This window comes from Prionailurus bengalensis, chromosome D3 (genome assembly GCF_016509475.1).
Source record: "Prionailurus bengalensis isolate Pbe53 chromosome D3, Fcat_Pben_1.1_paternal_pri, whole genome shotgun sequence".
Classification (NCBI taxonomy): domain Eukaryota; kingdom Metazoa; phylum Chordata; class Mammalia; order Carnivora; family Felidae; genus Prionailurus; species Prionailurus bengalensis.
The window spans coordinates 11,602,481-11,626,114 of NC_057356.1; the positions used below are offsets into that span (position 1 = coordinate 11,602,481).

A 23,634-nucleotide genomic window follows, 5' to 3' on the forward strand; every position below is an offset into this window, starting at 1 on the left:
ACCACAGCCCAGAATAACTGCTTAACGAGGGCAAAACTGGGAGTAATGGCGAGTCTTCCCCCAAATCAGATACGTTATATCGAGCGTGGACTAAGAACCAAGTACCCTGTTGACAGCCTCTCATATAACACTTACAAGAACCCTGGAAGATGGAAGCTGTATTTATTTACACCCATTTTACAGATGAAGACACTGAGGCTCTGCGAGGTTAAGTCACTCGCCTGAGGTCGCATGCTGATAAATGCAGAGCGAGGATCGAACCCGGGTTCGTCCCACTCCCAAAGCCTTCTGTTGGACCCGCTCTGCCCTACTCTGTCTCCTTCTCAGGGACCACGTCCACAGTACCGGGCCCATGACCGTGTCCACTCTCCCAGCCTGGTTCCCCGGTGCGGCTCCTAACGCGGCCACAAAGACGCACGCGGTTCTTAGGCTGAGAGTCCCCTGGGGTCACTGATTCCCCTGGGGTCACTGACAGTGAAGCTCTCAGACATCTGTGCTTCCCCACCTGTCTCTCCTTCCACGTCTATCATCCAGCCAATCAGCTTCCAAAGCGCAGGGCCCTGGCCCGACACAGGAAAGCGGTCAGGGGTCCTGGGGACAGACATACACGGTCTGTGGCCAGGGGACACCTCTTGGAGGAAGGGACAGCTCCAAGGAGACCTAGTGATGGGCGGGAGAGGGTCAAGCGGGGAGGAAGGGAGAAAGCCTGAGGCAGATCAGACGTGCTGTTCGAGGGGCCAAAAATAATGGGAAGAATACAGGTGTCGAGCATCCCCTTCCGCATGATTGAGACAGAGCGGGGGCACTGGAGGGGGACAGAGCTAGGGAGGAGTGGCCAGGTCGGACAGGAAGGGCGTGGCCCTCCACGAGGAGTCTGGACGACCTCATCCTGAGGGCATCAGGAAGCCTGGGAGTGTTCTAGGCTGTGGAGTAACCTCGTCTGATTCGTGTTTTACACAGATGTCTTTGGCAGCTGCCTGGAGAATGTCCTAGAAGGGTCTAAACAACTCAGGAGGCTGTGGCTGCTGGCACCGAGAGCCTGGCAGGAGAAAGGGGGGCGGGGGGGGTGAATTCGGACACATGTTAAGAAGGCTGCATCGACGCGACCCGGTGACTGGGTGCACGTGAGGGGGTGATTTGCAACACCTTCAGTCCATCATCCCGTCTGCTCTTGACTTTGCGGGAAGGAGGGAAGACGTGAGGGAAAAACCCTTCGTGTGCAGGCCGGAGCAGGGTGGCTCACATCCAGTCCCTACCTGCACAGCCCAGAGCCTCACCTTCAGGCCTGAGGTGAGACTCCATCAAAGGCTACAACGCCTTAAAGGAAGCCAACAGGATGGCGAGGGAGTGTGGTCGCCGTGCAAACGACAGCTTGGCGCTGTGAGCCCAGGGCCACAAACAGGTTGACCCCTCCCAGCCTTATGAGGTGCCTTACTGTCAACTTTTCCGCTGACCGTGGACTTCACCCAACTCCAATTTCCAAAATGCAGACACTCGACGCCAACGTTTTCTAACAATTTAAGAACTGGGTTCTCTTAGCCACGACCACAAAAAATCTCACTACCCCCGCGATCGTGAAGGACCCCAATGATACACGCGGAAGCACGTCCAGCGGGGCGGACGTGTGTGCATCTGAAGGTATCGGTGTTACTCACTTTTTAAAAGCGTGCAAAGTCACAGCAGGTGACCCCACCAGCTAAACACGGTTTCCGTGGCACGGATTTCCAAACGCCTGTTAAAACCCCAGCGCTGCGGGTTTTCCCTCTCCCTTTCTTAGATCCCTCTGTTTCTTTGAATGGGTTTGTCCGTCCATCTGCCTGACTCACCCTTCTCGTGTCTTCCAGAGAGGATAAGGAAAAACTTCCTAAATGACCTCATTTTATTTTGAAACACTAAACCCACCAGAAGGGGTGCGGCGGGGGGGGGGGGGGCGGGGGGGCGGGGACAGAAACCCCTTCCTGGTCAAAGGAATCAAGATGTATTTCTAATTCTCTCGCCATATGGTAAGTTATTTTGGAAGCGTATCATGAGGTAAGAGAACGTTTGAGAAACTTGGCAAGGCTTGTACAACCCTTTCAAATCAGACCAAATTCCCACTATGTACATTTGCTATAGCCCCTTCTATTCATCATATCAGCGACCGTGACCACAGGATATGTAAAAATACCGAGCAATTTTTATCACCAGCTTCCAAACCCCCCAGTGCCCCGGACCACCACATGGTGTCAGGTTTGTCTGTATTTCACCCCCAGGAAATCAAGTCATTAACTTCCCTTTCATTTACGGAGAGCTGTTGCCAAAAAGAAAATCATTCATCGGCTGTGACTTATGGGAAGAAAGAGAAAGGACTGACTTCACGGGAAGGTAGGCGACAGCAAAGAAAGAGGGGAGAGAAAGTTCTCGCTTTTGTCCCCCCTCCCCTCCCCAGGGTAGATGGAGAACATCCAGTTCCCTCGTGCCTCCTCCCCGTCCTGCCCCCCAAGGGGGCACACGCCCCTCCCCCCAGGCTGTCCCATCCTTTAAGGTTTAAGCCGTGGGTGGCCTCTTCTCCCTTTCCTCGGTGGGGACAAAGGAGCCCAGAATTCCAGCTTCTTACCTTTGCATTCTTGACATTCTGTGTAGGTCCATGTCGTCACTGCCCCGGAATCCTTTGGCGAAGGGATTATTCTCAATCTTTAATTGGGTGATCTGAAGGAAGGAGAGAGAGAGAGAGAGGGAGGGAGAAACTTGGGTTTTCACTTGATGGCTGGAAACGCAGCCTCTGGCAACCAAAGGCAGCAAATTAAGCCAGTCACGTCAACGGAACCCACCACTTCATTCGAGAGGAGGCTTTGAAAAATGGCCTAGATCAGACCGCTTGGAAAAGGGGAAAAAACCTGGTTTCGGTTTGCCCATTAAGTGGAGTCATACCCCGCATCACTCCAGCTGCGTTTGGTTTTTAATCCTGCCATGTTGTGCCGCACCCACGATCTAGGCCCCCGACACTCGGTGCGCCGACCCCCCCCCCCCCCAGCCTGGAAAGTTCTGCGCGTTGACACGGTGTCGCTCCCCCCCCCCCCCCCCCCCCTCCCGCAGCGTGGCGATCGCCGTTTGAAAAAACTCGACTGCTTCCAAAATTCTGCTCTGCCTCATGCCGGGTTCATTCAGCTTCACAGACAAGGGTTATAGCCAGCCCAGGTAGAAGACGGTGTCTAATTAAATCAATACCAAAATACAGAATGGTAACATACATGATACCTGTCAGACCGCTCCAAACCCCTTCAATCTTCTAGACAAAGAAGCGCGATCCCTGTTCTTGGAAATTTCGGTTGTAATGTACAATACTCAGTAACAGAACAGGGGAAACAGTCCAACCGTATGGACTTTGCTAGAAGCATTTCCTAAAAGCTGTGTGTGAGTCGCGTGTTTATGCATCAAATCATTTTTTTTAAAGGATTCTTTTTTTATGTTTATGTGTTTACTTTTTGAAAAATGTTTTGATTTGTTTTTGAGATAGAGAGACAGAGTGTGAGCGGGAGAGGGAGACACAGAATCCCAAGCAGGTTCCAGGCTCTGAGCTGTCAGCGCAGAGCCCAAAGTGGGGTTCGAACCCAAGAACCGCGAGATCATGACCTGAGCCAAAATCAGATGCTTAACTGAGGCACCCATGCGCCCCTATGTTTATTTTTGAGAGAGAGAGAGAGAGAGAGCAGGAGCGGGGAGGGGCAGAGAGAGAGGGAGACACAGAATCCGAAGCAGGCTCCAGGCTCCGAGCTGTCAGCACAGAGCCCGACGCGGGGCTCGAACTCAGGAACTGCTAGATCATGACCTGAGCTGAAGTCGGACGCTCAACCGACTGAGCCACCCAGGCGCCCTCATCAAATCACCGTTACAGCCAGCAGGGCAGATTCAGTGACTCTAGCTTCACCTTCGTTATCATGATTGTACCCTATCTATGCGGCAGGCGGGTCTGCTTAGTATTGTGATCTCAGTCAAAGCCCTTCTGGTTTACGTTTATTTCATACATGTAACCTTCTCTACGCGTCAAACCAGAATCACCAGCTATTCAATAAGAGGAAAACTATTGTATCAAATTCTCTCTGCTGGCACCCACAGAAAGTTCTAAATCCAAGGCCCGCCCTCACTTTGTTGCGAGGGGAGACGAGGCACTTTTCGAGACGAACTTACACAAATTGGTTCTGCACTCTCTCCCTGATAGATGAACGGAAAGATAATCAAAGCGAGAACACTTTTCTCTTTGTGGTCACATCATATGCCAAGTACACACGAAAAACACCTCATCTACCCCCCGTAGTAGCGCTGCAGACTTTGAGAAACTGAGCACGTTTCTTTGAGAGACCAGGAGTAATTAGTGAATGCACCCATAATTCATCCGTGGCACATCCGGGGGGGCAGGCATTCTGGTATGTTCTGTTTTCCAGAAGAGATGGCTTTATAAGGTTTCCTTCCCACCCCAAGACACTATAATGAGCGTAAAATTACTATATTGTGTATGTGTACATGTGTGTGCATTTGCGATGAAAAAAAAAAACATATAAAGTTAACGTTTTTAAGATCTGGTGTGTGAATCCAACCATAGGACATTTTAGAAAGGCAAAGGTCAATGGTGGCCAGAAGTTGTCTGGGGAGGGACGGATGAAAAGGCAGAGCCCAGAGGACATTTAGTGAAACTATTCTGTGTGATACTTAACGGTGGACACACGTCCTCATATGTTTGTCCAAACCCACAGGATGTACGACACCACAAGTGAACCCTAAATTAGACTCCGGGTGATAACGATGTGTCAATGTGCATTCATCGATTGTAATAATGTCTCACTCTGGTGGGGGATGTTGATGGTGAGGGAGCCTTTGGGAAGGGTGGGGGGCAAGGGGTCTATGGGAACTCTCTGTACTTTCCACTTAACTTTGCTGTAAACCTAAAACTTCTCTTATAAAAACAAAATCTATTTTAAAACTTTTAAAGTAGGTGTGGGTATTTATGTGTATACACATTCCTTCCCCCATTTCTTTTTTTTTTTAAACCATGCCCATTCCTACAACTTCCTGATCTTGACTTGACTCTTCAGAACGAGTAGAAAAGTCTATAAAATCTCTTAGGAAAACAGTCTTTAACATGTGCACTCCCGAAGCCACTTCTGTTTTGGAGTCCAAAGACCCATCCCCTCCTGGAGCTTTTTTTTTTCCCACTCAGGCTTTGTCACAATAAAACGCAACCCATGGGGCGCAGTCGGTTAAGCGTCCGACTTCAGCCAGGTCACGATCTCGCGGTGTGTGAGTTCGAGCCCCGCGTCGGGCTCTGGGCTGATGGCTCAGAGCCTGGAGCCTGGTTCCGATTCTGTGTCTCCCTCTCTCTCTGCCCCTCCCCCGTTCATGCTCTGTCTCTCTCTGTCCCAAAAATAAATAAACGTTGAAATAAAATGCAACCCAACTGACCATAAATCATGTTTTTGTTTTTGTTTTTTAAAGGAGGGGGAGGGGCGCCTGGGTGGCGCAGTCAGTTAAGCGTCCGACTTCAGCCAGGTCACGATCTCACGGTCCGTGAGTTCGAGCCCCACGTCAGGCTCTGGGCTGATGGCTCAGAGCCTGGAGCCTGTTTCCGATTCTGTGTCTCCCTCTCTCTCTGCCCCTCCCCCGTTCATGCTCTGTCTCTCTCTGTCCCAAAAATAAAATAAACGAAAAAAAAATAAATAAAAAAAAAAAAATAAAGGAGGGGGAGAGAGTCTCGATATGCTAAGTAAATATTTGATCATGCTGCACTCCACGCCCCCAATCCCCCCCCCCTTCAAGTGACTGAAGCCAGTTTCTGGAAATATTGAAGACAGTCAGGGTGTGGTATCGGGGCTGAATTAATGCCTGGTCCATGATGTCACTGTTCCTCCAAGCGCTCAGGACAAACAATTATTATGCAGGGGCGGGGGGAGGGGGGGGAGGAAGTCTTTTATCAGCAAAAATCTTTTTCCCCCGACACCACTCCTTACCAAAAGGTTTCCTGCTTACCTACTTTTTGCGCTTCGAAAAGTATGATCGCATAGGACAAACACAATCTGCTACACGTACCCCTAGGTAGGTTGATCTTACACACATCTGGCTTTGTAGACTGAGTCCAGACGCCCGTAGGTTATTAAGAATTATCACCCTGGAGAAACGTTAACCTACAAGCTTAGCTAAAGGTGGCAAAGTCCGCCTTGTTCCGTATAACCGCCTCTAGGACACGTCCTTCCTGACACACCGCCGTGTGCTGTCGCTCACTCACTCACGGGCACACAGGCTGATAGAGTCAGACGTCTGAGTTCCACTAAAAAGGCTCCACTGAAACTGACTTCCCTCCAAAGTCAGCATAAAACCGGATATCCGGGGGAAGGGGGGGCGGTGGGGGAAAAAAAAACAAATATAAATGCCAGCTCGGACCAGTGAGACAGAGGTTGTAAAAATTAATGAGAATAATTGTTGGGAATTCTTGCTTTTGAAAAAAAAAAAAAAAAAACACACCCTCGCGAGGGCCAAAAATCTTAATTATGTCTCTCTATTAGGGGTTCATTTCCTGGTCCCAACCAGAAAGCTCGTACCTCATAAATACAGGCTCCTTACACAATGATTTAAGCAGGAAGAAAAAATGCCTCTTAATGGCGAGGTAAGTTAATATCGGGGGGGACGGCCGCTTGCAGACACAGCCATTGTTGTGCGAGCAGAGAAATGAAATGCCCACGTGACCTTTTTTTAACACCTAAATATTTCTAGGGATCGCTCTGGACGCTGCTGACAGCTTCAGTGAAAACCTTACAAAAACGTGTTTCACAGAGCAAACGTCGTTCTGGACGAGTCGAGTTTTTAAATATCTTTTCCAAGCTGTCAACCATCTGGGGAAATACCTCCCAAATCCAGCTTGGGGATCACAGCTGGGCTGAGGAAATACGTCGTGTCATTAGGAGCCCGGCGGCGTGCGGGTGCGTGACTGCGGCCCAACGCGCGAACCCTGCCACGCACCTGCCTCCGCCTGGTACCCGCATCCAAGCAGAGAGAGGGCATCGTGAAGGCACCGGGCCGTGGACATCAAAAATCAGCGGCTCGTCAGTGTCCCGAACTGCCCTGGCGATTTAATCACGCGGATGGCTTTTCTGTCCTTGCTCATTTTTCCAAAGCATAATGTGGGGCAAAGAGCCCTTGAATGGATGGCATGTTCGGGGAACGAACCGACTCAACCACAAAGACTAATGTTTGTAGCTGTTGTGCAACCACAGTAAGAGGAACTTCTTTAAAATCTCAGTTTTTCGGAACCTAACGTAGCCAGGACAGGGCAAAGGGTTTCCGAGCGTGTGTTCTGGAAGGAGCTGCCCTGTTGCAAACGGATCGGTTGAGCGGTAAGTCGGTGACTTCATCACTAACTGTGCTTACTCTTTGCCAGGCTCAGCACTGCGAATTTTCCGAGGATTGTCTCGTTTGGTCCTCACAGTGATAGAAACAATGCTTGTGTTATCTCCATTGTACAGAGGAGGAAAACCGAGTCCAGGAACTATGCCCAATCGAATGGACTTCAACCCAGGCAGCCCGCCTCCAGAGTCCCACCTTAACCTTATGCAACGGTGAGCAGCAGCTCAGGTGGCTCCTGCCCAAGAGGTCTCAACTCCTCGCCCAGGTGGGACCATAAGGGAACAAGACAGAGCCCACAAACCACACGCGGGTTGGCCCTCTTAGTCAAGTCACGGGTCATACATCCACGCAGGGAACGTCTGGAGGGGCCCTGGACTGGACTGGACAAATGTACTGCTTTAGACTACCTTCTGATACAAATGAGTGCCTTTGGTACTCTACCACTAAAAAGTGGGGGAAACCTCATATGGGAGAGAGTGATTGCAAGTTCTCGCCTATGGAATCCCTCTTCTGGATGTCAGGTGGGCTCAAAAACCTTTATGGCCCAACCAATTAAAAAAAAAAAAAAAAAAACCCCAGGGGCACCTGAGTGGCTCAGCCGGTTAACTGTCCGGCTCTTGATCTCGGTTCAGGTCATGATCTCACGGTTTTGAGAGTTCCAGCCCCACATCGGGCTCTGTGCTGACAGGGTGGGGCCTGCCTGGGATTCTCTCTCCTCTCTCTCTGCCCCTCTCCCATTCATGCTGTGCCCCCCACTCTCAAAATCAATAAACATTTAAAAATGTTTTTTAAAAATTCCCACCTGTGAACCCTATCCATCCAGATTCATATTTGGAGACACACATTTTTAGACCCATGAGCATTTAGATACACAATCCCCCAGACTGTGTTCAAACCTCACAAAGTACACACCCCGTTGGGCAGACACTCTTTCAAGCGCACGGATCACTAAATATATTCACTGGGGAAGATACCTTTTTAAAAACAGAAATCTGGAAAAAAAAAAATTGGAGGTGGGGGGCGCCTGGGTGGCTCAGTCGTTTCAGCATCCAACTCTTGGTTTCGGCTTGGGTCATCATCTCAGTTGGTGAGTTCGAGCCCCGCATCGCACCGTCAGCACAGAGCATGCTTGGGATTCTCTCTCTCTCTCTCTCCCTCTCTCTCTCTGCCCCTCCTCTCCTCATGCTCTCTCTCCCTCTCTCAAAATAAATGAACAGACTTAAAAAAAAAAAAAAGAAAAGAAAAGAAAAGAAAGAAAGAACAGAAACCTGAGCGTGTCAGGTAGATTCACAAGAGGTCGCGATGATAGTCTTGTGGGTATAACATACCTGTCAAATTGGCCAAACTGTATGCTTCACATATCGCACTTTATTGTTGGACGGTTATGCCTCAATAAAGCAAAGAAAGAGACGGAAAGAAGGACAGGGACAAGAGTGTGCTCATGTTCCCCAGATCTAGCCAGGCTGGATGGGCCCTAAGATCCTAACTACGCAGAGCTTCGGGATCTCCCCCACAGGATCTACTCTCCAGCAGGGTGAGCCTAACACTTGCTGTCCTTTCTGTAGGAGCCTGGGCTTTCTTAGAGGAAAAGAAAGAAACAAAAGAAAAGAAGGTCTGATACATGTTTGGACCCTCTGTCAGGTGTGTGTGTGTGTGTGTGTGTGTGTAGATACGTATGTGTAATACATGGCTGTATGTGCATATGTATGAGAGGGAGGGAGGGAAGGAGGGAGGGAGGGAGACTGAATGTCCTTGCTACTATTTTTTCCAATTTTTTTCCCCTGTGACTGTCACCGCAAAGTTAAACATAGATTGACAGCAGCCATAGAGGAAACAGGTTTCTAACAGCCAGACTCAAATTAGCCTGAAACAGTTTTTGCAATTTTCAGGGTATTTGGCCTTAATGTTTTTGCTCTTGCTGGTTTGACGAGTCGGGGCTTGGATCCCAGAAAAAAATCCTTCTTCCCCTTTAAAAAGTCATTGCACTCTGGGGAGAGTGAGTTTTCTTTCTGGAGGGAAGCTCTCTCAAGACCTGGGGCCCCGAGGCAGGCCTTGTGGTCTAGAAGGGACCATCTATCACAGCTTGGCCTGGTGACTGACAATCTGAGTTTGGAGATTACTATCTTGTAAGTGCCCTGGCTTCACCGGGGCGGGTGGGGGGACACTTTCTGACACCCGGCATGTACTGGACTGACCTTCCCGGGGTGACCGGAGGCTTTAGGGTGCTAAACCCACCCTTCACCCTGCCCTGTCCTCTCCCACCTCTTCCCAGTCCCTGTAACTTCCTGCCACCCTTCCTGGCAAGTGGGGACAGGAGCTGTGGAGAGGGAGGACATTACCATGCTCCCATCTACTATCTCCTCCTGTTGCCCCAGTGACCTGCCTTCACTGATCCTCTATGGGACCTGCTAATTTCCCCTTTGCCAGTCCTCCAATTAAACCACTACTTAATGCTAACAACCTGCACCCCCGCGGTGCCTCCCCCCCCCCCCAGATTCTATGTCTTTTCATAAGTAGGTTTAAGAATCATTCAGTCCTGCCCTCCGGCCAATAAAATGAATCCAGAGGCACTCAAGTGTCTAAAGAACAGAAATGACCCAAGACAAGTCAAGACGAGCCCTTTGCCCTGGGAGAGAATAAAAGATACTCCCCCAACCTGCGGTTATGGGGTGCCCTGTTCACCTATCATTGTCCAGCTTGGAAATACCCGAATCGGGGCCTGGATTTTGAACAGCGTGGGGTCTGTCGTTGACAGGACCCGTGTGCACCCTTCCCTGTCTACACCACACGGCAGCCGGCTTCCTGAAAACAAGGTATCCCTCCCCTCCCCAAGCGTCTTGTCTAACTAGAGGGTCTTGTCTAACTAGAGAAGGCATCTTGCAAACCCAACCCCAAGGCTTCTGGCAACTTTGTCCCAGTTCAAGTTGAAATGCATCCAAAAGACAGACTGGAGGAGAGACCCCCAACCCTCCCCCACCACCAAAAAAAAAAAAAGCTCCATGAAGGGTACCACCGGGCCCCCACCCAAGAGCAGGGAGCCACGTACAAAAGCGACCTTTCTCCTCGGTCATCACTTCATGAGACCAGAGAGATGCTTTCTTGTTGCATTTGGACGCATGGGCACCTGCAGTTTGATAAACTTGTGTCTGACTGGTGTGTGCATGCGTGTGTGTGTGTGTGTGTGTGTGTCTATGTGTGAGAGGGACACACAGAGACAGAGAGAGTGATACAAAACACGTGAACATAGTACAAACAGCTGCAGTCCTCCATCTGTAGCTTTGTCCCGCCTCAGCCCGCAGCGAGGGAACGAAGTCTAAAGGTTCCAGCACGAGACCCCTGCACAATTGTGTTCATGCAAACGAACAGACAGTCCCAGAGCTAGCGCCCGGGTGTCAGCTTACCTTGTGGTTCTGGTAGGAAGTCACCGCAATAAAGGCGGTCTCAGGAAAGACGTGGGTGCAGAACGCAGTATTTTTTGAGCCAAATCCATTATTTTCATCTGCTTTCACGATGTGTAATCTGGGCTGGTATTTGTGCATGGAATTTAGAATAATCTAAAAATCATAAAGAAAACGAAATTGTAAGAACAATCAAAACCCCTTTGTTTCCAGGTAAAACCCCACTTTCCACCCCTAAAATTCGCCTCCTTATACGGGCTCTCAAAAAAAAAAAAAAAATGTCTGATTTTTTTCCCTCCTGTTTTGAAAAGGGGCCAGTGATTTCATTAAAAAGAAACATTTCAAAAATGACAATTTCCAACCAAAAAAGCCCGGGTAATATTCCAGGAATCTACCCAAAGCACACACGGCAGTAAATCAGAATTCTTAATAAAGTTTGCTTAATAAATTAACTCCTGCATAAGGTACTTCCCCCCCCACACACACACACCCCCAAATGGGAGGAAAGCAAGTCAGGAGCAGGGAACTTGTGCCTGGAGTTGGGGCGGGGGTGGGGGGAGATGTCTAAGCATCAATTTTGGAGCGAAAGGGGAGAAGACGCAAACAAACAAACATCCTCCGCCCTGCCCCACCCCCCATAAACCTGCGAGAGATGGAAAAAGAAGAGACCAAGAGTTCGCAGAACTGGAATAAAAATCACCTTTTGTTTGCAGACTGTGCAAAGGAGCGTCAATGAAAAAAAAAAAAGGATAATGGAACGGGGTGGGGGGACCTCCACGGATGGTGAGATTGGGGGGAGGAAGCATCTCCTTGTCACCCCCCCCCCCATCTCACCCCCAGCAGAGGAGGGCCTGCTTCCTTCCAGGTTCCCTTTCTAGAAGGTCAGCAACATTTCAGGATCCACGAGCCTGATCTCCAGATTTGGCGGGACGCAGAACGGCTGCATCTGCCTTTTGGGGGGGCATGCGCTCTTTCTCCTTCCTTTCTGCCTTCTGCGTGTTTGGGGAACGCCCCCGGGGGGTGGCGGGGCAGACAGGGTCTTACCGCGGTAGCGAGAATCCAGCTACTACAGTCAGTAAGGGGGGGGGGGGGGGGGCTCTGCTGGAACAGGGCTATTCCTAGGAGATGAGCATCTTTACTTGGAAAACCGGCCTGGCTGCTTTGAGGACGCCGGGTTTTTGATGATTTCGGGAGGCTGTGAAAGCCAACACGCATCAGGACGCTCCGAGAGAAACCCGCCGAACCGGCCAATCGCCGCGCTCAACGGGCAGGATGGAACTCGGGCCTGCTTTCTCCCCAGGACAGCCAACTGGAGCGGCCGGAGGCTGTCCCGGTGTCTTGGATTATTTGCGTTGATGACCCTGGGGCAGGGTCCTTGGGCCAACCCTTGAGACCCGCCCGGAGGAGGGGGAGGGGAAGCGGAGAAGGGGCGCGAACCCGGGGCCCCGCGGCTCCCCGACCCCGGGCCGCGCGGCTCTAATCTCCGGCCCGCCGCGGTCCGGCCGCCTCCCTGGCCGATAGCGACGCCGGGCTGGGGTGGCGTGGCGACAGAGAGACGCAGCGGGGCCCCGCGCGCCGCCGCAGCCCCCGGCCGGCGCGGCCATCGTCCCGGCTTAGCCAAATTGCTTTGACGGCCGGGGACAGTGTCGAGACATCAGCGCGAGGGCGATCTAATGACTCCTAATTTCATTAGGGCGGCTCTGGACCCCAAGTCCGGAGTTGGGGGGTGGGGGAGGGCTGCGAAGGGCAGTCCAGGGCAGCCCCGAGCACCCTCCCTCTCCGGTGCCCTCGGGAGGACCAGAAACGCTCCAGGGTGCGGGAGCCTGGCTGCGGGGCTGCGAGCCCTCCCCGGGCGCCCAGCCCATCGCGCCCACAGAAGGCACCGCAGGGGAAAAGCTAGGCGCCCACGGGGGGCCGGAGCACGGTCCCGCAGCCGCGCACCAGGGTTCCACGGAGACCCCCCACAAAAGGGTCCCCCGCACCCAGCCCGCGGGAGGCCGCCAGCCAGGCGGGAGTAGCACGCGGGACGCTTACAAAACCGTCCCGCTTCTCCCCAGCGCTTAAGCTAAAGTCTCGGTCCGGTGCCCGCAGGTGCGCGTCACCCCGGCCAGCTGACCGCCCACGCACGCTCGACGGCATTTCTGTGCAGTGCACGCTCCGGCCTACGGGCCGCTGCGGGCAAACTGCCTGGTTGAAACGGAAAGGAGGCCGGGCGTTTTGTCTAGAGACGCCCCTCTGTACCCCCTGCTCCTTCCCACCGCACAGAAGGGAATGGGCCTGCCTTCTCTCTTCCCCAGCGGCCAGCGGCCAGCAGCCAGAGGTGCAAGCACTCAATGTCCCCTCCCCATCCCAGACCCTGGGGGCTCAGTGTTTTAGCCCTAAGGCCCCACGGGACCAGAGTCTCCCATTTGGACCTTCCCAAACCGTCTCCCCTCTGGATCAAATCCTTGCAAACCCAGCTCCCTCAACTGGGCACCATGTGTTTGTTGATTTTCCCTAAAGAGACCAACCACATGGCAGGACAGAGACCACCCTTGGAATTAGACCAAGCCTCAGATCTCTGCTCCCACATACAAGCTGCATGACCTTGGGCAACTCCCCTCCCCTCCCATATTTCTGTCCTCGTTTCTAGGCTGCCATGAGGGTCAAGTGTCCTAAGACCAACCAGCCCACTTTATGGTGGAATCAGCAAGCTAAGGGTTTTGAACACTGAATCCGGAGACCGGGTTCTGTCTTGGTGATTAATTATTGCCAATCAAAAGACCTAGAGACATTTCCCCCCAAATCGGCGTTTTGTTCTTCATTTGCTTTTCGTTGGTAAAGAGAAATCTACTCAAAGCTAGAGAATCCACTAAAAGCTACACAATTCTCTTGGAAGGTGGGGTGGGGGGCAGCACATGCAATGTCCTGCATGCAGATTCAGGGGGTTCACCAAGGCTGCTCTCTCCAACCAGACTCCAGGTCTAGGACCCTGGTCTAGTGTGCCTGCTGCGGGAATTGGTGCCCAGCCCATCCTGGGAACGGGGGGTGAGGAAGGCTAGAAGTCGGTGGGGGGGGGGGACATAAACCCTAAAGTATCAGCTAAAAGGGATATCAGGGTTGGTCTCTGGCAGCTTGGCTTCCCCATCCGTAAAAGAGGGAGAAGGTAGCCTGGGGTCTCCCTCTCAGCCAGAATGTCTCAATAATAAGGCAAGATCTGGAAGCGAGTAGGGAAGGTATCTATGGCTCCCACCACGGTCCAGCCTTTGGGCAGCGGGTGCTTCGTACACACTGGGCTAGAAGGACCGTGTTTTCTGAAGATCTGAAACGCAGCCGCCACCCCTAATCACAGATGGGACTGGGGGCCAGGCCAGGGGTGCGTGCTTCCCTCTCCCCAAGACCCCGGTTCTCCAGTTGCCCGGGAAAGGTGGCCCCAGAGCATGGGACAGCCGACCACAGAGAGGACCGCACAGGAGAGAGGTGGAGCCAGAGGGGAAGAAGGTGAGAGAAATCAGAGGAAAAGGAAGAGAAGGGAAGGCCGGAGCCTGGAGGAAAAGACTCAGGCGGGTGGAGTGGAACAAGGAAAGGAGAGGCTGGAAGTGTGACGAGGCAAGAAGAGAGAGAAACTCTGGGAGGAGAGAAGCGGGGACAAGAGAGACAGACAGAGAGAGACGGGGAGCAGGGGTGGACCGGAGGAGCCCTCCTGGTACTTACGTGCCCGAATGGGTCCAGGTGGTTGTTGGTGAGCTTGAGTTTCTGGAAGGAGACCAGCTGCCGCATCCAGTGTGCCCCAGTGGCCGGCGAGTCTGGGTGCACGTAAAGGCGGCCCGGCATAGCGGGCTCTGCTTTGCCCGTCACAGACCTAGACAGAGATGGGGTGGAAACCCACCCAGACTTAGCGCCCCGTGGTGCTGGCGAGGGCAGCTGACTAAGAGAACGATCTGGAAATGTCCTGACCCTCCCCTGGCATCTACAAGCCCAGGCGCCCAGAACGCCTGCAGCCAGGCGAGCCCCCACCCGGCTCTCTTTTCTTCCATCTCGCTCCTTCCCCTGCACCAGGGGCATGCAGCCTGGCGGCCCTCAAACAATCGGTGGGTTCTGGAAGCCTCTGGACAAAAAAAAAAAAAAAAAAAAAAAAAAAAAAAAAGTCTAAGAAAAATCCTTGAGGGCTTTCAAACGGGCCTTCCTCTTGGAGCCTCCGTTCGCTGGGCAGCCACGGGGAGCAATCCACCCAAGGAATGGACCTCTCCTCTCCTGCCTGTTTGACTCAAATACCACGGCCCGACTTTGCAATTTCATAAAAAGGCATGTTCAAAGCAGGTAACTCATAAAAAATAACTGTAAATGGTTTTATGCCCCCAGAAATACCTCCAGCGCTTGGAAACAATACCCTTTTGAAAAATCCACAACCCGCGGCTGCAGCAACAGATAACAAGCCCTTTACCTCCCGTGAGCCTCAGTTTTCTTGTCTATAAAATGGGGGCTAAGGGCTGCTGTTTCTTCCTCTCGGGGTGGTCCGGAGGATGCGTGGGGATAGCAGCAAGAGCCTCGAAGGCACAGTAGGAGTTCAGAAGATGTTGCTTCGTTCGGTGCGGGGGAGGGGAGGAGGGTTTTTTTCCCCCCACTTTCCTCCCTGCTCCCCCGCAACTGCCCACGCCGGTGCCTACCATTTATTGTCTGCGAACTTGTATCTGTGATCATCCGCGGGAACGATGTCCATGAGGAGGATGTATTTCGTTTTGGGGTTAAGGCCCGTCACCTTCACTTTGTAACTGGGAAACATCCGCCTAGGGGAGAAAAGGAGGGAGACCCAGAAAGTCAGAGACAGAGACAGAGAGAGACAGAGAAAGAGAGAATTAATGCCAACGTTTTAAAGAGCGCGTCCCCACATTTTAACGGGAGAAGCTACAGTTTGAGAAGCGCTCAGGAGAGAAGTGAACCCCGCTCCGCTCCTGCCAAAATCCACTCCGGGTTTCCCTGCGAGTTCTGGGGAGGAGAAAGGCCCAGAGGTGAGCTGGAGGCTGGTGATTATTTGTAACCAGGAGGAAAATAGAAACCTGGAGGCGAGGGCTTCTAGAGAGAACCAGGGCCTCCATTTCTGCTCTTTGTAAATGCTCTTTTCAGAGCCAGAGACCTACTTTTTAATCTAGGGGCAGAAGGAGACTTCTTAGGCCAAAAGCTGGCCTCCTCCGTGCAGGCAGGTGCGTTGGCCGCTATGCACCCACATGCGGGCACCGAGGTGGGTGCACACCCGTGGGCACCCGTGCACTTTCTGTCCTGGCTTCGGTCCTCCACCCCCAGCGTAGAGCTCAGCTGGTGACCTTGCCACGAGCCTCCAGCCGACATTTATTCCTCAATCCCACCACTCCCCCGCCCCCCAACTTCTCCAAGGCACCTGGTGCCCTTCCTGGGAGAGTCTAAGCCCTCCGGCCCTCGGCAAAGAAACTCAAAACCCATCCGGGTTCGGTTTTGGAGACCCCGGGGCCTGAACCAGGATGGGCTCAGGGGCAGGCGGGTGCTTCGGGCGGGGTCTGCAAGGCTCTGTACCCCCGCTCCCCTCAGCGCGCACAGGCGGGCTCCAGATTCCCAGCCTTCCCGCGGAGGGGGATGGAGCGCTCCCCAGAAAGCCAGAAGGCGGGTTCGAGGCTGGCCGGGGCAGAAGGACGGGCTGCTGGATCCTGGCTCACCCAGGGATGGCAGGAAGGGGTGAGTGAAGGGAGGCCTTGGAGCCGAAGCCTGGTGGTGTTTATCTGCCTGAGCTCCGCGCCTGCAGGCAAGCTCGAGGGAGGCTTCCCAGGCCTTTTATAGTTAAATCCCTTCAGCTCAGGCTGAGGGGGAGAGGGGGCCCGGCGGTGTCTTTCCTTCCAGAGCAGATTGGGAAGAAGAACTCAGTTCTGCAGTGTAAACAGAACGCGCCTCCTGGTTCACTCAGGCCGAGCGGGGGAGCAAACGTTGTTTAATTTCAAATAATAATAAATGTCACTGTTGTCAGTTTATTGCGGGAGGCTCGGGCTGGAGAACCGGGGGCGTCTGGTGAGGCGGCTCCCCCCTCCCCCCCTTCACACACTCGGTGGCCGGCTTCACGAGCCTGTCCGGGGCGGACTCCGGACTTTCTGCCCTTGGGACACGGAGGGCCCCTGCGGCACCGGGAGGCCTGTGGTGAGGACGTCCCCAGGCCCGGGCTCGTGCACACACAGTCGCCCCTGGGATACAGAGTTGCATGACCCTCCAAAATAGCTTTCCCCAGAAGTTTAGCGTTTCTAGCAAAAAAAAAAAAAAAAAAAAAAAAAAAAAAAAACCCTGCGAGATTTTAAGAGGAACTCTGGGGTGAGTGTCTTGGCCAAACTGCCGTGTTTATCGGTGTCTGTATATATAGAGCCCGGCCGAGCCCCGGTTCAGTTTCAAAGGCTTCTCCCGCTTTCTATAAACAATGAAAGAGGTAGCGAATACATTCAGCGATTCGGAGTTTGGCAATCGGGTGGGACTCTGGAGCCGCTCCAAGGTCAGGGAGGGTGGGACGGAGGGTGGGGGCCAGGAGTCAAGGCTGAGAGCGGGTCTCATCTCCGTGCCGACTCCGCACCTCCCCGGTTCCCCGTTCTCTCTCCCTGCCTGTCCCACTTTCTCCCACGACCAACCCGTCCACTTAGTATGGCCCCCAAAGCCCTGGATTCTTCTCCTATACGAGGTGGGAGAAATGCCCTGTTTCGGAGGTGAATCCAACAGGCGTTTCCTCCACCAGCGATGCAGGTCAATGGAGGAATTCTCCAAACATCTTTATCCAAAATCGGGTCAAACAAAACACATTCGTTCTCTCTCGCTCTGCTCTGCTCTGCTCTGCTCTAGTCTTTTCTCTGCCCCCGTCTCTGTCTCTCGCATCTCGGAGACCTTCCCTCCTTTGTCTCCCCCACAAGTTGCCCAGGCGCCCCCCACCCCACCCACCCCAGCAGAGGTGGCCAGCTCACCTTCCGGCCTTGGTTATGATCATTTCTGTGCCGACTTCGTGAAATTTCAGCCACAGTTCTCTTTCGTGGAGAAACACCTTGATCCCTTCCATGCCCTAGAGAGAGGAGAGAAAAGTCACACGGACCGGCCCCAGGAGCAGTGGGCCTTCCCTTCCCCCCAGCAGCCCCCCAAACACAGACTTCTCCTCCCCTCCGGAGCCTCTGGGCTCTGAGGCTGACAACTGCCCCCAGCCAGCCCTGGAGCACCAGCAGCCCTGCCCAGGAATCCCTGTACAAGCTCCGTGTACCTCCCCACGATGCCCTGTTGTCTCCTAACGCCACCAACACAAGGCTAGAGAAAAGTCCCCAACCATCAGGGTCCTCTAGTGCATCCATGAGAGCAGACTTTAAAAAACCAAAACAAAACAAAAAAAAATAACAAAAAAACTGGGGCCAATCGCAAACCCTTTTAGCCAAGATGCAACTAAAAGACAAAAGCAAAAACAAAAACACTCCACCTCAAAAGGCCCACTCAGAACATTCTCACGTAGCCACTCCCATGGGGTGCAAATAGTGCATATACGCGTGTTGAGTCTCGCGGTGGTGCAAATATGGCCGTAAGAGAAAATGTAAACTTAAAACTGTGTAGATCGTATAAGGGGTTCCCACGGTCCGAAAAGTTAATCCTCTGATGCCTCTATTAACAAACCTCCTAGGTTCTCACACCCAGCTTCATTCACTTCGAGCTGTTTTTTGATGACGGGAGCAGCCGAAACCGGTTAACGTTTCCGCTATGCAGCTCAAAGTTATTTTACTGAAGCGACGCAGAAAAATTTCTAGACGAAACCTTCGTTTCTGCAATAATCCGCAACCGTCTCAATAAGCAGGTTTGCTTTTCCGGAAAGAAAATCGAAGTCCCCCAAACCGTGTACCCACTGTGCTCTACAACTATTCACGCATTTTCCTGAGCCGGGAAGGGGAAAAAGGAGAGTCAGTGAGGTAGCCAGGAAGGACATCCATGGAAATCCCAAAGAAGGGCTTTAGCTACGTGCAAATATCTCTTCGGACCAAGTCACCCCGTTTTGCACCAACTGACACCTTATTTAAAATTATGGGAGGGCTCCAGGGGCCGCCTGGAGCACCCAGAGCGCTGGGGGGGGAACGGGGCACAGAGCACACAGCCTAGGAGGCCTCTCCCCCTCTAACTGGGGCCCAGCTCCCATCCAGGGGAGCCTGCGGCTCCCTGCAACCTCTTGGCACGGCCCGGCGCTCCCCTCCACCGGCCAGAGCGAGCCAGCCCTCCAGAGCCCGGCCCAAGACAAATAGTGCAACTCGAGGGTCTGGGCGGCGGCTCGGGGAAGGCGGGTGGAGGCGAAGGCTAAGGAAGATCTGAAGAAGGGTCAAGCCATCGCTCACGCCGGCCTGAAGCAGCCGCTGACCCAGCCCTTAATGAGGTGCTCAGGGCTGAGCCTATACCTAGTGGGGCAGCAAAGGAATGATCTGGGCTATTGTTAGCTGGCCCCAAACAGCCGGATAATGAAGGCTTCTCTATAACAACTTCAATGTATTTCCAAAATCCTCTGGCCATAAAGATTATCGTCACAATAAAGTGGAATGGAATATACTGGAATGGGGGGGGATGCAGGGCATAGGAAAGTGGAATGAATGGAGATAAAAAGGAAAAGGGGACAATTATGAGCAACGGGCAAGCCACCCTCCTCCCCTCCCCCACAGGAGGGCCTTCGGTTTTTGCAAAGGGCTTCTAGGCTAGCTGTCTTCTTACCTGCTGGGTGAAGGCGGCCTGCGGGGATGACGGAGACTTGTTGGGGGCCCCTAGCGTGCTCTCGGGCTTGGAGTCACAGGGTAGATCCTTCGAATCAGGTTCCAGGGGAGTGTGTGCCAGGCCAAAGCCCTCGTCTGCGTCGGCCATGGTGTGCCTGGCGCCCTGTGCCCGAGCAGGGTCCTGCTCTGAGGCCAGGAAACAGAGAGAGAGAGAGAGAGAGAGAGAGAGAGAGAGGTTGGAAGTACAATTCTAGTGACAGGAGGGCGCAGCTGGGCCCCAGTGTCCAGCTTCCAGCACCTCCGTTCTCAGCTGAAGGAGGCTGTGGAAGGTCCCGTTATTATTATCGTTGTTATTACTCTATGACCACGCACAACCTCTTGCAAAAGACCCGGGTCAGGCTGAGAGGAGGCGGCGAGGCTCGCATCTCCCCTGCGCAGGCTCCCCCACGATAAGCCAGCTGCCCGTCAAATTTGTCTGGACTTCTGGAAGGGCCAATAAAGATAAGGCCTGGGTATTTTTGGAAGCCATTGGGCACGAACCAAAAACAAAACAAAAACCTAGTGTCCTTTGGAGAACTGTTTTTTCTCCGTCAGACTTACAGAAGGACATCACGGCTCTGTGTATTAAAAGTCACAGGAGGCATATTCTCCTGCAGCAGGCAAAACGTCTACAGTAACCCGCCTCTTGCAAAACCAAGAACCTAGAGGGGGAAAGATACGCAGATCAAGAGACCCAGCCCCAAGGAGAATTCGCGTTCATCCTTTATCAGTTACAGGCCTTAAAATGAAAAGTCCCTTAACAGTAAGAGTCCTCCCCTTTCCCCCCACCTTCAGCAACCGTAAAAATTAAAAGTAGCCGGACAGAAAAGGCAGGAGAGCGGCCGCGCAGCAGCGGGGAGGGAGGCGCGCTGCTGGGCGCGGCAGGCCAGCGCTCTGCAGGCCGCCGGGGCTGCGCGATCTCCAGGCTTTCTCGGCTCTCCGGCCCGGACGGGCATTTTGACGAGCGGCCAGGCCGAGGGGAGTTTCTCCGAGCTTCAGCCGGGCCTGGCTCGCTGGAAATGCAGGCCCAAGCTCGGGCCGAGGAGGACAAAATGGGTCCCGGACAAATCCTGGGCGGCAGGCGCTGGATCCAACTCGGAGGTCCGACGCAACGGGGAGAACGGGCCGGGGTTGCCAGCACGTAAAGGAACAGCTGCAGAACTGTTCAAGCCCGGATGAGCCTGCCTCCCCGCTCTGATCGCTTTCCAATGTCCTCCACGTTTCCAAGTGGGGATCTCCTCCCCCCACACCGGGCTGCACTGGGAAGGGGGCGCCAAGGATGGCGCCCCCCCCCCCCGAAAGCTTCGCAGCCGCTGAAGGGAAAGGCTGGGTCCCACCCAGGTCTGCGGTGGCCGGAGACCCGGAGTGGGGCCGACGAGGACGGCTGGCGAGGCCCGACTCCCCAGCAGCTTCCCTCACCACACCCTTGGGGCTTGGGCGAGGCGGTGATGGGAGCCCCGCGGCCGGCTGGCAACAAAAGAACGCGGGGCTGGCGTCGCCCACGTGCGCTGCCTGCCGCCGGGGGCCGCCGGGACCGTCCCCTCGCGCGCCCCGGTCGCGGTCGGCGGCAGCTCGGGGCTGGCGGAGGCAAGCTAGATGCGCTGTGACAGAACCAGGCCGCGCGTCCTGCAAACCTCCCCGCCGCTCGCCGGGCCGCGCGCCTCCCCGCCTGGCTCCACGCGCCGGGGAGCTCCGGGCCGCGCCACATCCCCCGCAACGCCGGGCTCGGCGCAGTCCCGGGCGGGGCCGGAGTCCCGCCGCCGTTTCGCGCCTCCCGGAGCCCGCGCGGCCGGCGGGCTCCCTCCCGAGCCTCCCGGGCCATCTGCAGGGACGGTTACCTCGCTCGGTGAAGCCGGTGCATTCACCACATCCCTTCTTGCTCCTAGCAGGGAAGCTGGCGGCGAGGCGGGGGCGCGGGCATGGTGGCTCCGGGTGGGGGGTGGGGGGTGGGGGTCTATGCCGGGGACGGCTCGCCCAGACCAGCGGCTACCGCTGCCTACAAAGGATCGGCCACCGCTGGAGCCTGCCCACCTCCAACACACACCTCCTCCGCTTTGCGCTCGCTCGCTCTCCCTAAAGACTTCCAAGTTGTCCGGCGCCAGAAGGGCTCCAAGGAACGCAAGCGGCAGCCTCCGGGAGCACCCTCGAGGGTAGAACCTCAGGGCCCCCTGCTCACTTGCACCCCTCGGGAGGGAGAGTTGGGAGACCGGAGGGAGCTGGGAAGTTGGGAATGGCCAAGGTCCTTTCTGAGCGCCGCTTTCAGGGTTAAAGTTCTGGAATCCAAAGAAAAAGGGCCTCTCTCCCTCTCTCTCAGAAATACAAGCCGACTCAGCTGAGCTCAGTGACGTTGGGCTGCCTTGATGCTTACAAAGTACTGGAATTGCCTATCCAACTAGCTCCCATTGCATGCAGCCTGCCTCTGCCTCTTTCCCGCCCCCCCTCCCTCCCTCCCTCCCTCCCTCCCTCTCTCTTCCCACTCCCTCCCCCAACCACCTTTTCCACTAGATTTCCCGAACACTCAAATCACAGCGCTAGTCTCAAACCCAGACCTCGAGATCACCCCTCCTCTCCACCCTCCATCTCTGCTTCTCTGAGCTCGGCTCGGTGGCTGCAAAAAAATCCTGCACAAATCATCGCAAACCCAGTCGGCTTCTGCCCGGGAAGTAATCTCGGTGACACGGCTGTGCAGAGAACACGGAGTCTGAACGGTACGCTGCACACACACACACACACACACACACACACACACATGCCTTGCGCCTCCTCTGAAGCCTGGCCCGCGTTCTCCCTCCAACGCTGACCTCAAGACAGAGCTGCGTGACCCCGCCTGGCCCGGCTGGCCGCCGACGGCCGCCCTGACATCTCTCCCCCTCCCCACTCACCACCCGGGCTCTCAGCGACTCCAGGGTGAAGGCAGGGTGAAGGTGCATTGGGGATGGGGACTGAGATCAAAGATGCCAAGAAATTGCCTGGGGCTCCCACCCCCGGGGGCCACCAGACCTCCCGGGCTGGAGATGTACACGGCAGTACCCAGTTTTATTAAAATAATCAAACAGTCATTGGAGACTGGCTGGGGTTTTCATCTCCACTGGGGCCCCTCTCCCTGCCCTCCCCGTCTCTGAAATGTATTATTTTGAGGGTTGAAGAGGTCAATAGAAGCGTAAACACAGCGAGCAGGTCTTAGCCTGAGCAGACCCAGTCTGGAGCACCAACCATTGAGGCTCCGAATAAATGTCAGGGTTCCCTTAGTTTCCCACCCTCGTCTCCTGTACCCCCTCGCCTTATTCTTTTCTGGGGGCTCTGGTTCGAGACTGGGGCCTGCAGGTCAAGGTCTGGGGAGAGGCACCGAGAGGGGAGAAATGCCCTGGAGAGATCAGCGGCCATCTGGGTGTGACACATCGTTGCCAGATTACAAAGTGGACTGTCCATCCCTAAAAGTGGGGCTACAAGGGGTTGGGTGGGGGGGGAGAGAAGGACCAAGCCCAGCATTTGCTACGGTTCTCACTCCGCCTTCCAGGTTTGTTTGCAAACAACCTTTCACCAAGGCGGTTTATTTATTTATAAACACACCCTCACCCTTCCAAAATGTCAGCTCAGAGGACTTTGGGCTTGCTAAGGAGGGGACCCCTGGCCAAAGATGGAAAACAAACGTGGCTTCAGGATGAGCCTAAATCTCCGCATCTCTGGCAAAAGGAAGGGGAAATCTAGGAAGACCTCTCCAATCCCTTTAAATTCTCAGAGATTTGCGGATAAAAGAATTTCCCATAAATAATCCGGAGGCCCCTCCCGGGAGGGCAAATCTGAACTCCCCCAAGTAACTGCCTAGCCAGACTCACTTAGTCGGTGGAGTGCAGTTTGTGCTGGCCACCAAGAGAAACTGGGATTTTGAAACCTCCAAAGGGAATCTGTTCTTGCCAGGTGACACTCCAAGGCAAAATGCAAAGAGTGCATTCTCATTTCCACGGTGAAAAACAGCATCTCTGGGAGGGGGGTTCAGCAGGGCTGAGTTGGGGCGGGAAGGCAGGGGGCCGGAGGCAGGTCAGGTGCTCAGAGAAACCTACCCCCCCCCCATAGCTGTCCAAGGAGACACTCACCTCCAAAAATCCCACCTCTTCTTTCCAGCG

The 23,634-nt window shown here is 54.2% G+C and overlaps 1 protein-coding gene across 2 annotated transcripts in view; it reads right to left on the reverse strand.

Moving 5' to 3' along the window:
- TBX5 (T-box transcription factor 5) overlaps nucleotides 1-22,181 on the reverse strand; it is a 46,514-nt gene extending 24,333 nt beyond the window's left edge. Inside the window, exons 1-7 of one of the 2 annotated variants that reach the window (XM_043557684.1) lie at nucleotides 21,349-22,181; nucleotides 19,473-19,657; nucleotides 17,711-17,805; nucleotides 15,416-15,535; nucleotides 14,463-14,610; nucleotides 10,773-10,925; nucleotides 2,597-2,688 (exon numbers count right to left, since the gene is read on the reverse strand). In XM_043557684.1, the coding sequence (XP_043413619.1) occupies nucleotides 2,597-2,688; nucleotides 10,773-10,925; nucleotides 14,463-14,610; nucleotides 15,416-15,535; nucleotides 17,711-17,805; nucleotides 19,473-19,619 (755 nt within the window). In that variant the 5' untranslated portion in view covers nucleotides 19,620-19,657; nucleotides 21,349-22,181. The remainder of the gene's footprint in view (nucleotides 1-2,596; nucleotides 2,689-10,772; nucleotides 10,926-14,462; nucleotides 14,611-15,415; nucleotides 15,536-17,710; nucleotides 17,806-19,472; nucleotides 19,658-21,348) is intronic. The other variant, XM_043557686.1, reaches the window with a different exon arrangement.
- Nucleotides 22,182-23,634: the final 1,453 nt, after the last annotated feature.